The following is an 18,433-nucleotide window of genomic DNA, read 5'->3' on the forward strand; positions in this document are numbered from 1 at the left end:
AGTAAATGGATTGAAGTAAAGTTTGTGTCACAACCCACCACGTCTGAGGTGACGACACTCCTGAAGGAGGTGTTTTGTAAGGAGGGCTTTCCACGTCAGCTGGTTTCAGACAACGGAGTGCAATTCCTGTCACAAGAAATGACCAAGTTCCTGAAAGAAAATAATATAGAACATATACGGTCATCCTTATACCACCCCCAAAGTAATGGGCAGGTTGAGCGGGCCAATCGTTTAGTCAAAGAAACTATTCAAATGGCATTAAGGTCTCACATTCCTATTGAAGCAGCTCTTAGAACTAGACTATGGTCGTATCGCACCACTCCACACAACACCACAGGCAGAACACCCTTTGAGTTGCTCAGGGGTAGAGTCGCCATCACACAATTGCAGCCGTACTGGTCAGTGCATGGAAGAAATGGGAGACAAAGAGCTTAAAGGAAAAGGAGATTGAGATGAGGAAGCTAGTTGACCAACGTCAAAAACGCATGCGGTGCAACTATATTGCTAGAAATGCAGTCAAGGAAATGAATGTGAGTGCTGGTGATTTGGTGAGAGTGAGATATCGGAAGAAAGGAGTTAATATGAGCAAATACAGTGAGGCAAGGCGGGTGGTTAAAACTAAGGGCACAGCTGTCTTGTTGGATAATGGTCAATGGTGGAATGGATCGAATGTGGTCAGCGTTAAGTTACCAGAACCAGGCAGGGACCATGAAGTTGTTCATAATAGTTTGCCTGAATACAGCCAACCTGCAAACCACAGTGAACAGTGTAGAACAAGCCATGAAAATGCTGCAAAAAGTAACCCTTCCAACATGTCTTCAACTACAGTTGTAACCAGTCCAAAGGGCACTGTAACGACCAAAAGAGCTATTGTACCACCTGTCAGATTAAAAGATTACGTACTGAATTAAGCGTTGATAAAAGGGAAAAGATGTAATGTTCCATAGAAGTACAGTGGTGTTGTCATTTTCCCCTGTGTGTTGTGTCTTTTATTTCTTCCCTCAGCCTTCCCTCATGTGTCTGTGCGCGCGGCTGACGCTGTGCGCGGGATTTTGGAATGTTGGGGGGAGGGAGAGGGGGAGAACGACGGTTGGGGGCATTCATGTGAGGAAATCAATAAAGAAGGAGATGTTTACCTCACTTTCCGTCTCCTCATCATTACACAGTCTTATTTATTCCATCATAAAACAGGACTAAAACCCCCAGAATTCCAAGACAAAAACCTGGATTGGAGCAGAACAAAACACAGGGACCTGGGAAACTTAGCAGCTATGACTCTATGAGGCTGTACTCCACCATACTCCAGTGCACTCTATGGCACTCTAGGCCATTCCACAACACTCTACTGTCTTCTATACCATTAACTTTTAGCTCTACGCCATTTCAAAACACTCTACTGTCTTCTATACCATTAACTTTTAGCTCTACGCCATTCCACAACACTCTACTGTCTTCTATACCATTAACTTTGAGCTATGCAGAACAGCAGCTATGCTGGTGTACAAAATAGCAAAAACACATTGCCTGTGAGCTATTGGTTTTGCCAACGCTTGTTTGAGGCTGAGAATACAAAGTTGCTTAGTTCCACCTGATGTCTAAAAGCTAGTAATGAAGGCTCAGAGGAGGAGCTATGCTTTCCTGCTTTTGGTTTATTAAGAAAAACAACATCTCATCACCAAGTAGCAGACTACAAGTACAGAACTACAAAAAAAATACACACATAATATCCAAAGCCCTGCAACATACTTGCAAACCCCGTTAAGCGCCCTCGATGCCAACTGTCGGTCATTCTGTTTTTCATGTCTATTACTACTTGGTCTTTTTTTGTTTTGGGGTTTTTAATACTGCCGCCATCTTGGAACGGGAACCCGTACCTTGGAAAATCTTTTTTTGAGAATACGGTTCGTGATAGTAGGGGGTTCTCTAACAAAGGGTGCTGTTTCAGAATCTGGTGCCAGTTGGCACACATTGTGATTTTGCCCTCAGTACGTAGCCTCTCCGCTCCTGGTCTCTAGGAGTTGCGTTCTCATCGACACCCATTCCAAGATGGCGGGTGATTTCTTCCGGCCGAAAGGATTTCTTCCGGCCGAAAGGATTCTTTCCGGCAAGGTCAGCGGGTCGCAAACAATGTTGTCGGCTGGGTTCCTGCGGACGGTTGCCGCGGCCGGTGGATGCCGGAGGGCGCTGTGGGACGGCCTGAGGTACTGGTCCGACTCCGAAGGGAATACAGAAGGGCCGGGGGAGGTGCTGGCCCAGAGATGCCGCGGCTGTAAAGCTTCAAATTAAGATTTGAAGGTCGGACCGAACGTTATTCTAATGACAGAGTGAGAGCGCCCGTGGGCGAGTCTCTGTAGAGATGCCTCGCGGCACAACAAGCCTTTATTGGCAGCCCTGAGTGGTGTGAATGCCCCTCTAGACCAGGGACCTCCAGCCTTTTTCTGCAAGAAGAGCCACTTGTGTCCAATGAAGATGCTGATGTTGTTATTGTTCTAGCAGTGACCGCATCAGACTAGATTTTATTAGTGGACCCCACAGTAGCCAACGTAGGTTATCTCGATGAAGCAGGCTTGATTACCACTAGTAGTGTATGCAAAGGCTTTGTCATGTATTCTACATTCTTAATACGTAACAGCAGTGTCCCTGACACCAGGTAATAATATGAGTAATAGGTTCCCCCAAAACTGCATGATTTATCACCGAACTATCAACGTTAAATATATTATGGCTATTCAAACACGTTTTGTAAACTTCAGCTTTTGCGTTTTGAAAAGGCCAACCTTTTCGTCTCAAAAAATGCTTTTCAACTTTTGATTACATAAGTTAATTCAACCAAGCGAAAGCTTGGAGCGAAATATAGTAGGTCAGGCTGCACAGAGGCGATCTACTTGCTGGAGCGCTGCCAGTACCTCGAGCTTCTCGTTGGAGAGCCCTGCTCTAGAGAGAGCTTCACCAACTGCTGCTTAATACGCAGCAATACCTAGATTCTCCTTCTATACGGAGCTTAGAGCCAATTCTAATGAAACTACAAGCCTTCAGATTCCAGTAATGATTCTGTGAAAATCCACAGATGTCAAGTGGTTAAGGGTTACTGTTCTGAGAACCTGGAACTCCTCACTCAAATTATTTGCTGGGCTCAGGCACCACAAGCATTTATAACCTGCCATCTGTGCTTGTGTCCAAAATATGCCAATGCTTGAAGGAGTGAGAAACAACCATTTAGATTGCTTCATTGAAGAAAACTGTAGTCCAGTGAGTGATACAGCTTAGTACTGTTGCAGAAAGAGTATTACAGTTTTCCAAACTATGAGGTGACTGCGCTCCAGGGCGTTTTCGCTGATAGTTGTCGCCAACTCAAGATCCTGCTTTAAGAGACTGGCTCCCAAATAGCGAGGTCGCTTTATGGTGTTGTGACACCACTCCCACTGGGTGGAGCTTGAAGGTTAGATGCTCATAATGAACAAGTCTTTTCAGTACCTCATTGTGTGTGAAGCTCCCTGTTAGCACGTAGTGCTTGAAAGTGCAAGTCTCACTCCAGTGAGAAGCTGTTTTACATAGCATATGGCTTATTGCTAACAACCAAGACTTTATCCTAAAGAGTGAGATTCACGGACAATAAAATATGGTGTTTTTCTAAGTTTGTCATTGTCAGCTAAACTGCCTAAGCAGTGCAACTCCCATCAAGGAAATGCAAACTAGTGCTTCAGAGCGCAAGATACGTAGACGAGATGAGTGCCAGACTTCTTGTAAGTGTGAGATTGGCGCCAGATATCCTCTAAAATGTTTAAACTACATTATACATGAGTGAAACTGCCCTGAGGCATAAGAATCGCAGTGAGGGATTAATTCTGTTTCAAAGTTTGAGAGCACATGCTGTGAGTCAGACTGCGCTTAAAGCTTTGAAATATCTTTTGTGAAAGGTAAAGTGCTTTAAAGTGGGAGACAAATGAAAGTGTTTCATTGTCTAAAACTCCTGCCCAATAATTGAGAATTTACGCTACGTTGAACACTAAATGAACTGGACAGCGGGTTTGCCGCAGAATTGTAACCTTTGTTAAAAACGTACGTCATTTTATTGGTCTTCGGCAACTGCTCATCCCTTCTGAGTTTTCAGGCTATTCCTAATTTATATTTTGAATTGATGTTTGTGCTTGACCTGAGTGCTCCAACAACTTGTGATTTTATCTATGTGCACGATCTTTGTATTAAACTGAAAACTACTCTTTCGTCTCATAGGAACTGGAGCTCCCTTCGATTAATTAGGCTTCAATCATGCATCCCTTTATCACAAAGACAGTGCGACTGAGGATTAAATAATAATATTAGGCAAATCATCGTTCCCCAGCTCTGGGCCATCATCAACAGTTCCTTTGAGACCGCAACCTTCCCAGATATTTGGAAACACGCCGAAATCAACGATCTTCTAAAAAAAAAAAAAAAAAAGCAGACCATAAAGACCTCACAAACTATCGACCCATCTCTCTACTCACCTTCCCCGCAAAGACCACGTAGAATATAGTAAACATACAACTGTCACGCTTCCTAGAAGACAACAACATACTCAACGTCTCCCAGTCTGGATTCGGCAAAAGCCACAGCACCGAGACCGCCCTCATCGCCTGCACAGACGACATCAGGACCAGACTGGACAAGGGCGAAACCGGCGCTCTCATCCTCCTAGGCCTCTCTGCAGTTTTTGACACTATTCCACCAAACCCTCCGCACACTCCTCTTCGACGCCAGAATACGCCACAAAGCCCTGGACTGGCTCACCTCCTTCCTCTCCAAAAGAACTCAGAGTCCACCTCCCTCCTATCCGGTAAGTCTACAGCCACCACGACCATCTGTGGGGTCCCCCAAGGATCCTACCTCAGCCTCACCCTTTTCAATATCTACATGGCTCCTCTCGCCAACATCATCTGCCCCCACGACCTCACCATCATTTCATACGCTGACGACACTCGGCTGATCTCCCTCACAAGGAACCCACCTACCGCCAAGAATAACCTACACGCCGTACTCCTTGCCATTGCTAACTGGATGACAGCAAGCCACCTCAAATTGAACTCAGAAAAAAATGAGATCATCATCTTCGGTCCCAACAAGCCAGCATGGAACGACTTCTGGTGGCCAACCACCCTTGGACCACACCCACCACCCACGCACGCAATCTCGGCATCATACTGGACTCATCTCTCTCCATGACTCAGCAAATCAACGGCATATCATTCTCCTGCTTCAACACCCTTTGCATGCTAGGTAAGACCTTCAAATGGATTCCTTTAGAAACAAGAAGGATGGTCACTCACGCCCTCATAAGCAGCAGACTGGACTACGGCGACGCCCTCTACGCAGGGACCACAGCCAAGCTTCAGAGAAAACTCCAGCGAATCCAGACCGCAGCTGCGCTTCTCATCCTCAACCTCCCTCACCACAAACACATATCCACCCACCTCAGATCCCTACACTGGCTGCCCATCAACAAAAGGATAATTTTCGAAATACTTGTCCACGCTCACAAAGCCCTCCACAACACCGGACCGGCCTACCTCAACAAACTAATCAACTTCCACAAACCAACTCGACAGCTCTGCTGACCTCGCTACAGTCCCCTGCATCCAACGCATCACCTCAGACGGCAGATCCTTTTCCCACTTCGCCGCCAAAACCTGGCACTCCCTCCCCACCAACCTACATAAGACCCAGGACCTCCTAATCTTCAGAAAGCACTCAAGACATGGCTTATCGAGCAGTAACCCCCTTCCACCCTCCCCTCCCCCCCACCCCCCCCCCCCACCCCATGGCGCCTTGAGACCCTACTGGGTGAGTAGTGCGCATAAGAAATTTGATTGAATAATAAGCACCAAGACTTTAAATGATCAGAACAAGTCACCTTAATAAAATAAATTATATTGTTGCAAAATGTTTGTCGCAATGGCCATAGGTTTTGGAGACATTGAAAATATCAAAGATTTTTTTTAAAAAAATGCACCCCCATCGACTGCTGCAAGCTGTTAAAAAGATTGATGGTTTAAGAGAAGAGATTAACCGTTTAGGTCACTTTAGGCACACAGTTGTTAAGCATAAAAGAGCAGCGCTCATCCTCAACATGTAACCAGTCCTTTCAATTTCTGGAAGCCATAGTTTGTACCCAAAACACATTTTTATTAAGATGTCTCAGATGCACTAGATCTAGTGGGTGACTGTGGATAGTTTGATGAAAGTCTCAAAATGTAGTGCCTTGTAAAACATAACAAGTATTTGTAAAGTGCACATTAACCTATTGGGTGAGACTAACCCATGTTTAATGTTACCCAACTCATTGGTACTCCTTTTAATGACCTTGGAAGGATGAAAGGCTGCGTGGACCCTCGGGGATTTAAACATGTGACCATGAGGTCAAGCACAGATTCCTGGATTGGACACATTAGCCCACTGAGCTACAAGACCACTTTATTAGTCGCATATTCAGGATTTATGTAGACTAAAATGATTTTTCAGGATTCTGTGCAAGCTTTATGCAAGACTGCTTTAAGGTAATAGGTGTGTGTTTCTGATTTTTCTGGTTATAGTCCTCCCAAGAGAACCATCAATATTGGTATATATTTGACGCTTGGATAGTATTCAATTGGGATAGCAGTTTATATCTATCTGTGAAGCGATGGCTCATTACTCAGGTGATTATACATGTGTGAAAGTTGTTTTGCATTTTGGTGACACAAACACAAAGCTAAAATTATGTGTCCGCTACATTTGTAAGCAGAGTACACATGTCTTTATTCTGTTCAGGTTTTCGATGTTACCATTGTTTGGAGCAACACAGGCCAAACTCAGACAATTGTGAAGTGCAGCCCTCTCAGTAGAACTTGGGAGGGAGTTGATGTGTCTTGTGAAATTGTAAAGTACTTCTGATGAACTGAAGCTTGAGTTCGTCAGTTTTATCAAATGTTGTGAAGCAAGGTTCACACGTAGATCAGTAGATGATATCTACTGATGTGTTGCTGTAAAGTTGCCAACTCTAGTGAAAAGACTTGCCTTGACTGCAGGATAGCTGCCTCCTCTTGGATACTGAAAAATCGTTTATTTTATCTATTTGGCTCTTGACAAAGAGATTTGATACTCTTTGCATTCCACTTTATCCTAGCTGAAAACCCCCTTTTATCTGAAGTACTTGAACAAGAGGACATTTCTTTTCCTTCCAGACAGCTTCTCATTTGAAAGCTCTCAGCCTTTCCTTGTGTATGTTCACTGATTGTCTCACCTTTTGAACAAAATATAAAAATACCCTTTTCGACTTGGCTCACTGATCATCTGTTCTTGACTGCTTGTTGAATCCAGCACCATCTCATGGAAGCTGTGTGCTTTGAATATTTTAAAATCCATGCGGCTCTTAATGTTGCTTTACTAGCCAACGGAGGAGGAAAGAACGTTCTGCATTCTGGTTGAGATGATCCAGCCTTAGTTTTAATGAAATGGTCACGACAAACAAGAGTTTTTGTGCTTGTAGATAGATAACACTGCCTTCTCGGACAACAGTATTACAGGGTTTTAATGTAAAGTAGTCACAAGTAGCTGGTCTGAGGTAGGTGTTTTTGAGTTCTACTGGAGAAGTAGGTTTTGTTACAGGCAAAAGGTGCCATCTGTTACAAACAAGTCTCCTGTATTAGATTTTGGATATAAAAAACAAGAAGACCTGATAAGTGGGAAGATTCCTTGGAAATAGTTTTTCCTGCATGGGACAGAACTAAATACAATTTCAAACGTCCTGTTTTAAAGCTAGCAGTGCAGTGATTGCTTATGAATGGAAGCTCATTGCAGGGATGATAGCAAAGCTACGCATACCGTTGGACTTTTTTTCTCTTTATAATATGTATTCTAAATAATTCTCTAGTTTGCCAATTTCATGCCTTTTGATATGACTATGTGGAATATCGTTTCTTGCTATGTTTCGTGTTAATTTCTTTAATTTATCTTCTCTTTTTTTACTGTTTCATTTCACCCTTCTCTTTTTGTCCTTCCTTCGCTGTATATCCCCTCTTGTATTCATCATTCTTTAAACAGATGCTCTCACAGGTATTCCATTCCCTACATTTTTCTTCCTTAAAAGGAGAGTTAGTTTAGCCCCAAAACTGAATATGTTGGAACCAGGAGTTATAGTCCTGGAACAGTCATTGACTGAAATCCTGAAATTCTGGCTAAATCACTTAATCCACCTGTGCCTAAAATTGTAAATATGTGTGAAATGTAATGGAGTTCTATGCATGTGAATTGTGGTGGTGTGCGGGACTGAAGCGGCAATCCCTAATTGATCTTGTATCGTCTCACAGCACTCTGGTAAGTTCACATAATTCAGATATCAATATACACATAGATCCCTTTCATCTGCCTGACTACTTTCCTTCTTGTATGTGTCAGTTCTCCCTCCTTCTGCTCTGACACTTTCGCTTCCTCCTGCCTTTGATATTGCACATTCTCCTATCCTGTGCCGATGACACCCAGCTCATACTTGCTCTCTCTGACAAGATGCCCAACACCCAGACCAATTGTTTCCCCTGCATGATGAAAGATGCCAGGTGGATCAAAAGCTACTGCCTGAAGTTCATGACTGACAACCAGGAAAAAGTAATCTTCTGCAAAAACACCTCGCTCTGGGACTCCACTGGTGTCCTACCAAACTCAGACCTGCGCTTCTCCCAGCAACCCAGGCAAGGGCCATCGAAATAGTAATCAACAGCTCACCATGACTGCCAAGTGAAGGCAGTCTCAGTCTTTCTTCCACAGATGCAAGATTCTCAAGAATATCTCCAAGTGGCTCCCTACCACCACTTACAGAACCATTCCCCAATCCTTCATCCCTGGCTGGCTGGACTACAGCAGCACATTTTATGCTGGAATCAATGCTCAACTGACCAGAAGACTCCAGACCATTCAAAACTCAGGGGTGCAAGGCTCACCCTCAGTCTCCTTCCCCGCACTCACATCACTTTGTACCTCAGAGTTCCACTGGCTCCCAATCCACAAATGAGCACTCTTTAAACTCCTCACATACACATCCGATTCCTTACAGAACATTGGCATTGATATACATCAGCAATCACATACACTTCCACAAACCTACCTGAGGCCTCTGTTCATCCGAACGCCTACTTGCACACACATCATACATGCCCAGAACCAGATCAGGAGGTCGTGCCTTCTCCTGTCTCAGTCCTAAAAGCGTGAATGACCTGCCCCGCACACCAGAGCCGTCTCCTCTGTGGTGCTGGAACAGTTTTCAGAGTGGGGTTGTGGCAGTCAACGTTGCGTCACTGAAGTCTTGGGGATTGTGAAAAATTCAAGCATTGCACAAAGAGCAAGTCTAGCAAATGAGCCATGTTGATTCAGTAGGAGAGTGGTAACAGTGTAGTATATAGTCAGTGTTAAACTCTGGCGCACGATGTTGCCGATTTATTACTAAAGCATAGAGGTAGTGCACTGTCATTTACAGACAACAAGTGGCCACTAAATTTGTACAGGCATGCACTCTTACTAATAAAACTTTCTATGACACTTAAAATAACATGTAGAAAATGGGTTTCAGCAAATATTTATCGTTTGTATCTCACCTAGAAACGTTTCTTGTTTTTGATCCTATTAAGTTGTTGTTTCCATCATAACTCATAATTGCATATGTGTGCCGTGTGTGCTTTCCTAATGGTTGATATATTTTAAAATATTTGTACACTTCATTTACAGGTATTTAAATGATATTGTGTGTTAGTATAAAATTGACATATTACAGCTTTTCCTTTCACACTCATTGTCTCCAGCAAGATTATCACATAGTTCGTTCATAAAATCCTCTCACTTTGCGTCTGAGGAAGTAAACACCAATTTCCCAGAATAACCTGCAATTTGTCAGTTATAGCCTAACATTTGTCCTCTGTCTCAGAAGGTAAACAAATGTGAGAAGATAAAAACAAGTGTAAAGGTCTCTTTACTGCTGATTAACCTACTGGCCTGGGTAGCACTCTCCACACTCCTACGTCCATCTTCTGTGTTCCTCCTTGGTTTATGAATTCTGCAATAAAACTGAAGACCCGGCTCTTCACCTAGACATACAGCTCCTGCTTCAGCCCCAGGAGACCCTCCTGGGTGAGCTGTGTGCTATACAAATAACGACATTAGAAGGACATCCTACATGCCACAGCAGATTTCATCAGCGCCCTGAAGAAGAAATATGATCACCTCACTTCCATCCTGTTGGAACTCCACTAACTCCCCTTTCAGGTTTGCACCAGCTCCACAACCAGTTGCATCATTTACAGAGCCATTATAACCAGCATTTCTGTTTATTCTGTTTATCCTGCAGACAATCTCAGTATTCTCTGGTGGCTCCAAGCACACCCCCAACCAGGACACTATCAGAATGCAGGCTAAGTGTAAAATATTTCTCTCTATGCATCCAAGATCTGGAACAACATACCTGTATCTATCAGGACCCGCATAACACAGCTCCAATTCCGGAAAAAAGTTGAAGATGCACCTCTTTAAAGAATACCACATCACAGTGCATTAACCGTCCACAGACTAGTTACTTCTCCTATCGTTCATTCACTTCTTTTGTGTTTGACCATGTAAAGCTCTCCGTTGCATTTGGCTAGATTTGCGCTCTAAAAATATCCCATTTCTACATGCATTTGATTTTTCCATAAATATCACCACTGCGTCAGTAGTAAGTAAAAGACCATTATATGACACCACTGCTGTCTGTGAAACCTTCTTTCAGGAGTCCCTCTCCCCACTACTAAGAGGTAGCGCCACTCACCAGTCGCCACTGGCTCCAAGTATTACTCCTCCTGCAACAAGGCCCACACACCCCTAATAGTTTTTTAACACAGTCTCCTCTTGAAACGTAGGAATTGGTTTGGTGTGCTTGGTATATTTGAACATTTTCTGTAATCTTAAGTCCCTTGTGGTGTATCTTCTACTCTAAGAATAGTGTCTCCGGAGTGCAAAAACATGTGCTAATACTGAAACAAAACATTTTCATAACGGAGAAGGGATCATCATTTCCATCCTAATTTAGATATTGAAGAACTTCTTTCATGATGCAGTCAAAAGCTTTTTCCAGCCAATCTGCTGGGTATACGGTTTTACTTCATTAGTAGCTTATACCAGAATAGAGCAACCAGCAAATGAAAGGTGGCCATTGACGTTATGTTGTTGCTCCACGAATGATTAGTTTATTTGTTACCTTTGACATGCTTGTGCTGGTAACTTTTTTTTTCTTTGTTTTTGTAGCAGACAGTTGAATGTGGGGCACATTTCTTAAGGGAATATTTGAGTAGAAAAAGCAACCGCCACAAATCTCATAATTCCAGTGGCCATGTTATCCTCTATTCTAGATTCTCTGCTTTTAGTGGCTGCTGACATTTTGAGCTGGTGCAAGATCGTTTTGAGGTAGGGTGCCGTGTGCCCCCTGACTGTGTCATGCATGGCTGAGTCTAATGTAGCAATGTATTGCTAGTCATGATTTGAGAGAAAGATGAACGCAGCAGAGAATGTAAACCCATTTTCTTCCCCTTGATTCTGGCAGGAAGAAGAATGCAGACCCCGAGGTTGTGAAGGTCACAGGACATCTAGAGCTAGCCTCCAGCCATGCAGGGCCTGCTTTGGTGAGCCCTCCTCCCCGCAGCCGGAAGTATAACCCTCCCCCAGACATGGAAAAACTCCTGGAGACAAACGTGAGGAAGGTGTTCGGGGTCTCTGCTGACTGGCAGCGTGTAGCCCTTAAAGATGGTCTACAGAAATTCAATTTGCTGGCAGGGCTGGCATCTGAGCTGGGCCATGCTGTGCCGAACAGCCAACTGCGTGATATTCAGACAACTGCTGACCTGCTTGCCTTCTACAGGACCCCTGTCAAGGATGCCTCCAAATTTGATGAACTTGTAGCTGCTGACCTACCAGCGAATCTCAAGATTGAATGGGGCTACTGAGGGATGGACTGGACAGCCTGTTGCATACTATTCTATCTTGTGTGAGCTACAAATCTCAACTGCGGCTTCTTCACCGACTGCAGTTTGGACTGGACATGCTTAAAAACACCACTGAGATGAATAGCAAACAGAAACTGGATGGATCTCACTGCCTCGACTGATTCATATTCTGGTTTCGTTAAAGTTGCTTCTTTTCAGAAAACATTGGTAGAATGTGATGGTAATAAAGAGTGATGCAGTACAAATGTGTGTGGAACCTGGTTGGTTTTTCTGGACTAGGGATGTATATGCACGTGCTTCCTTGGGAGGCTTTATGCATAATTTTGGATTAGGTATTGATATGTTTTTTCTTTTACTTGATGATTTTACAGAGGGCACAAGATATTTAGATTCCGCTATTAATATTTAGCAGAAGTGCAGTGCACTTTGCTCTCTGAATTGGTTTTGGGTGCTTTTAAATTTAGAATTTGAGTAAGGCAGCTGCCCTCCATTCTTGTCCACTGTGAGTTTGAGGTCATACCAAAGAGATATAATGGCTGACTCTCCCTCTACCAGGTCTGAAGCTGAACTGTTTGATGTTAAGCAGTGTTCTCCAGTAAATTTCGAAGGTTGTATAAATACTGTTCTTTTAAATGTTTTCACAATATAGTCCATTTGATAATGGCCTGTAGTTTGCTGGGTCAGATGGGTGTAGGTTTTTGTTTTTGACAAATGTAGGAAGATTTCCGCTTGTGACGGAATGAAATTTGTTACAGGGACTTGAGTGAGCATCTAGTTACCTCCCCTGCACAGGTTCTGCAAAGGATATCTTTAGAGATGCTTGATCTGAAGGTTGTTCCAGTGGTCTGCTTGCGATGATAATGTTAAGAAAATCTGTTCCTGAGAGAGTATTGAAAATATGTAGAGGCAAAAGATTGCTTTCATCTCTTTCTATCTTGGTTGGTGTCTGTGTACTCCTTAAAGTCATTTTCTGTCTTTTTATTGTTTTGTTTAAATAAAATCCAATGGGGATGTCCCAAAAGTCTTGTAATTGTGCAGTTTCTCAATTCTGGATTGCGATATTCTGTTAGAATCTTGTGGCCTTCCTTGGAAGGGCAGTCAGCTTCAGATATGGCTGTGGGGTAGTAGTGAGTTTTCGCTGTTCTAATTGCTCTTCTGTAGGTTGTTTTATACTGGCTTAGTCTGACTTTGACTTTTTCTTCTCTTGATTTTCTCTACTTGCTTTGTAGTATATCGAGTTGTGTTTTCATTCTCTTGATATTATCGGTAATCCATGGATTTTCTTTTTGTGGTCAACTCTGGATGTCATCTTTATTGGTACCGGTTTGTCAAGTGCAGTGGCGATCCAATTGTAGAAGGTATGTATGTCATGAAGTTGCATATTAGGGTTCTTACAAGATGGGAGTTCAGTTTGTCAAGTTATATTTTTTCTGTTGTCTGAATGAGCGTTTGTTGATTTTGTGTGTTGTTCTTGAAGTGCTTGAAGGATGTGCACCACTGTGTCCCATACACTCAAAGCAGACACTTCAGACGTAAATCAGTGCACATTGTGTTCATCCCTTCCCTACCATGTCCTTTATGGGTAGGATTCAGGAGCTCAATACTCTCCTCTAACGCCACAATCCCAGAAAAATTATCGCATTTGCCCAATTCACAGTTCAGAACGGGCCTTGTTAGCATTGTATTTGTAGGTTTATTGCCTCATCACGAAGCCAAAGGGAGGACAGCATCAGGCCCACCTGGCCCCAACTCTCCCACATTTCAAACCTCAGGCAAATGTGCAAGAATCATTGCTATGACTCCAGGAGGATAAAGTAGGAACATGTACATTAATGTGGGTAGTGAACCAGTCGTGAGATGAGTAACAGATGCTTGGAGGGTAAAGGGGAGAAAATGGTGAATGAGGACACTGCAACTAGAGATATCCAAGGAAGGCAATTGGCTAAAGGAATAGATAACCTACTACTGCAGCTGAAATGCAGCTATGTCATTTTTAAGACCTGAATACATATGGGCTCGCAGTGAACCACCTTCTCGCACCCCACACAAACCTTTATTTTGGCAAAGGTAAAACATGGTCATGGCCTTCTCAGATCCAAGAGATGTTCACACTATACTGCCAGGTGTTGGTGTGGCGAGAAACTACCAATGCATTGAAATAGGCTCGGTTGGGAAGCAGCAGAAGAAAAGAGTTTGAGGCAGGATCCCGAGATGTAGGAGTGATGAGCGGTCAGAGATATAGTAACTGCAAACAAGAATTGCAATGCATTGAAATTGTGAGATGAAAAACTGTAGATTGCAAAAGACCAAAAAGAGATGCGTGTTCAGAGCACTGGAGTAGAAGGTGTGTGCACTTCATGTACTGTGCGAGTAATATGAAAGGTGTTGTTGGACTGCAGAGAGATGATTGTGTTGGATCTGTTGGTTGTGCTGCCCCTCCCTCCTGCCTGGAATCCAGAGTGGATTATATGTGTAGACACATTTGTAAACTACAACGCTGTATGGGTCACTGGCTTAACGTGGGAATGAGTATAGACTAGTTGCAGGAGCCTCATCACTCTCTGCCTCAGTAAACAGGGGAGAGATAAACCTGGTTGGTTGGGTTTAGGGTAGCTGACAAACTTTTTTTCCACCCATCTAATAGTACTACTTTGCTCAAATGTAAAACTGCAAACGTGGTGTTTAAGGTAAATGGGTTCCACGTACTCGCGATGGTAGCTGCATGTTAGATACATAAAAGGGATACTCGTATAAGATGGCAGCTCTGTGTCCCTGGTAAAGGAGCCTGTGCAAGTCAAAGATGGCAGTTGTACGTGGTAGCCTTATGTTCGACCCGGGGTATTCCTTGAGTGAGTGTCTTTTAACGTAACATAACTTGTTTCTAGTAAATGGTTCCGGTGCCAGTCAAATATGCAGCTCTATGCATGTGCTAGTGTGACTGAGCACCGAACAAAAGGATCAGGTAACAATCCAACACAACACCTTCTATTTAGAGCCAGGAAATCATGCACGACAGCTGTGTGTTTGAGTGAGTACTGCTCTTATTTAGAGTGGATGTCATGCCCCAATAGCATATGGGCTAATAGCGGTAAACAAACCTATGCAGGATTTGGAGTGAAATATGCTGGGGACCGAAGTTTAAGAGGTTCCTTCCAAGATTAAAGTATATTATTCAGACGAAGAAAACAAAGCTATAAACACTACAACTTTAAAATTAGCTGAGCATCTGAGGTCCAACACTGAATGACTGATGTTAACAGAAGTCACTGCCGGCCTTACATGTACCAGAATTATTTTAGTGCTTTAGTGTAACCTTTCTTCCTTTGCCTTTATGTTCTTTAAATCTCTGCATGTGTGATGTGTGGGAGGTCCAGGATGCAGGGTGCACCAGCACCCTCGCAATGTTGCGAGGACGTTAGCAGGGGGACCCCTCCACTGCCCATGCCAAGTGCAGCTCCCCCCATCCCCTACACCAGTTCTCTGCCAGGCTTTTCATGGTGGTGCTGGAAACAAAAACCTAAGATTTTAAAACCTAGGAGTGACAGGCTCCTATGATCTGTGCATACCACTACAGTGTGCTTGGCTCCAGCAAATAACTTCTCGACCCATTATAGCTAGAAGATTTTTGTCCCTGATTTTATCGTTCAACTCTGTTTGAGGAAAAATAAGCAAATAAGTTACTGGGTGAAGTTGCCAGGTATTAGAATTTCTCGAAGACAAAACACTCAATGACGTGATGAGAGGTAGCGGTCTTAACAATAAATGGACACTTGACATTGAAATTTCGCAAAATAGGAGAACTATAAAATCATTAACTCTAAAAACAAAATGTTTGCTCCACTTCTATAGATTGCCAAAAAACTGCTTACTTGCATAGTAACGGTGAAGGGTCTTACTGATTCAGAAAACAGATGAGAGAAACGCCTGTGAAACGATTAGAAATGCAAAATTGTTCACTAATTTAGGTTTCCTGAGCATACCACGTAATCTTAATTTGAGAAGTCGATGAACAGTACACGGTCTTTAATGTAATGTAATTCGAGATTTATAAAGCGCGTTCCTATTCAAAGAGCATTGAAGCGCTGGGAAGAAAGCACGTAGTAAAAAAATAGACAGAGGATAAGAAAAATAACAGAAATAATGAAGATAGAAAGACATCCAGTAGAAGAAACTGAAACAAACTGAATCAAAGGCCCTGATCTTGATGTACCAAGAAATTAACGAGGAAAGAGCCAAGTTTTCGCCATTTTCCTAAATTTCATATGACCTGATTCTTGCCTAATATTCTGTGGGAGAGAGTTCTATCCTCTGGCTGCAGCTACTGTAAAAGCTTTGTCTCCCCATTTGGCTTTATGTGTGCGAGGGACCTGAATCAAGTGAGCTTGGGAAGACCTGAAGCTTCTTTTAGGTACATGCAGGAGGAGTCTGGAAGTCAGGTACCGTGGTCCTATTCCATGAACTGCCTTAAAAGTAAGACCGAGCAACTTAAACTGGATACGCTGCGCCACTGGTAACCAATGTAATTTCCTGAGACTCTCTCTAACTGATATACATCGTGGGAGATTAAGAACCGCTCTGACAGCGGAATTCTGAACTAATTGGAGTCTTTTTATCAGCCCCTTATCCAGATTAAGGAACAGTGCATTACAGTAGTCTATCTTGGACATTACCAATGTCAGGATAGCAGATACTCTCCATTCATGTAACAGATAGGGGAAGCTTTTTCTGAGCATTTTAATTGACCATAAACTGATGTTTACCACATGATTAATCTGTTTTTTAAAAGACAGATGTTCGTCGAACAAGATGCCTAGGTTTCTAGTAACAGTAGTGGGCACAGGGCAGTTACCACATTCAGAGGGCCACCACCGTGAGTTCCATAAATTCTTTCCAGGTCCAAAACATAAAACTTCGGTTTTGGTGGCATTCATTTTTAGCCAATTGGTCTTCATCCATTTACTCACTTCCACCTTACAATTACTAAACCGCTCTGCAACCTCCTCCCATGGCTGATTAATAGGAATAATAAGCTGGGAGTCATCAGCATAGGAAGATGGAATGAAACCAAAAGTACGAATTAGACTAGCCAAAGGCGCTACATACACATTAAACAATGTGGGGCTGAGGGAAGATCCCTGCGGAATCCCACATGGCAGAAGATGAGGTCTAGATTTGAAATCACCACAGCTAACTGTGGTCCATCTATTTGTAAGAAAAGACTTCAAAGGTTTAAGCGCCTTGTCCCTCAAACCCACATGATGCAAACAGGACATTAATAGTGTGGGAGAGATAGTGTCGAAGGGAGCGGATAAATCTAAAAGAACCAAAACGGCCCCCTTGCCTTCATCAACCATCCTTCGAATAGTATCAGAGGATGAGATTAGGGCAGTTTCAGTACTATGCCCTTTTCTGAACCCGTATTGGGAGATATCAAGAGCATCCGCTTTTGTTAAAAACTCGATCAATTCAGAGTTGAAACAAAATTCTAGAATCTTTGCCAAAAACGGGAGAAGTGCTATTGGCCGCAAATTACTCATGTCCTGATTATCCCCCTCTGTTTTTTTCTTGAGGGGTACTACTATAGTTTCTTTCCAGATAGATGGGTACTCCCCAGACATAGCTATCTCTTGGTAAATGGGGACCAACATCTGTGCCATTAAATCTGGAACCAAGTGAAAAATGGAAGGAGGACACGGATCCAGAGGGGAGCCCGATTTAATTTCAAGAATCTTCTTTTTAATAGTATCCATGGAAGGGGGTTGAAAATATGACATTAGTGACTGGCCATCTGCTGTAGCACTCTCTGTTATCGTGAGGGGTAATACTTCGGGAATGATCTGGGTATCAAAGTAGCTATGTATTTGCAATATCTTATTTTCAAAATGAAAAGCAACTTTGTCACAGAAACCCTGAGAGTTTTCTAGACCAGCCGGCTTCATGGGCAGAGTTAGGGCCTTAATAGTCTTAAAAAGTTCCCTGGGGGCATTAATAGCCTCCTTTACTTTGGTAGTATAAAATTTAGATTTGGCCATAAATTGTGCTGCTTTATAAGCCTTTAGAGTGGACTTAAGGGCCACCCTTTCCTCAGGTACTGGATTAAGTTTCCACCGTCTTTCCTGCTGTCGATACTTTCTTTGAAGGAGTTTGAGGTCTTTTGTAAACCAAGGGTGACCTGGTTTCTTCTGACTATTGGGCCTTCTAATTACAGGGGTTACCATTTCTTCCATGGTCATTTCCACTCCTTTCAGAAAGCTGTCAATCAGGGGCAAGGCCATAGCTGTAGCCTTATCCCAACAAGCTTCTAAAGCTGGGCCTAATTCCTGTACTTTAACCTGTTTCCATAACCTGGCTACCTTGTTCGTTTCCACGTTAGCGGCCCAAACATTCTTTGAGGCGAGTTTAAATTTCAGCAGATGATGATCCGTCCAACTCAACTGTATCATGGTTACCTCCACCTG

General features: G+C 43.1%; 2 protein-coding genes across 8 annotated transcripts in view; both read left to right on the forward strand.

The window, feature by feature from the left end:
- The first annotated feature begins 2,100 nt into the window (after positions 1 to 2,100).
- MRPL50 (mitochondrial ribosomal protein L50) lies at positions 2,101 to 12,220 on the forward strand. The gene is made up of 2 exons (XM_069232906.1): positions 2,101 to 2,201; positions 11,576 to 12,220. Exons 1-2 carry the CDS (start codon positions 2,128 to 2,130, stop codon positions 11,973 to 11,975), a joined length of 474 nt encoding a protein of 157 aa, XP_069089007.1. The 5' UTR covers positions 2,101 to 2,127; the 3' UTR covers positions 11,976 to 12,220.
- Positions 2,109 to 18,433, forward strand: part of ERCC1 (ERCC excision repair 1, endonuclease non-catalytic subunit) — a 54,661-nt gene continuing 38,336 nt past the window's right edge. For 2 of the 7 annotated variants that reach the window (XM_069232904.1, XM_069232903.1), the window contains exon 1: positions 2,109 to 2,201. Coding sequence is in view for 4 of the 7 variants with exons in the window: in XM_069232899.1 (XP_069089000.1) it covers positions 13,249 to 13,333 (85 nt within the window). In the remaining 3 variants the exon portion in view is untranslated. Of the gene's footprint in view, positions 2,202 to 13,176; positions 13,334 to 18,433 lie in introns of those variants that run through there. The other 5 variants (XM_069232899.1, XM_069232900.1, XM_069232901.1 and 2 more) reach the window with 3 other exon arrangements.

The sequence above is a fragment of the Pleurodeles waltl genome, chromosome 4_2, assembly GCF_031143425.1.
Source record: "Pleurodeles waltl isolate 20211129_DDA chromosome 4_2, aPleWal1.hap1.20221129, whole genome shotgun sequence".
In the NCBI taxonomy this organism is placed as follows: domain Eukaryota; kingdom Metazoa; phylum Chordata; class Amphibia; order Caudata; family Salamandridae; genus Pleurodeles; species Pleurodeles waltl.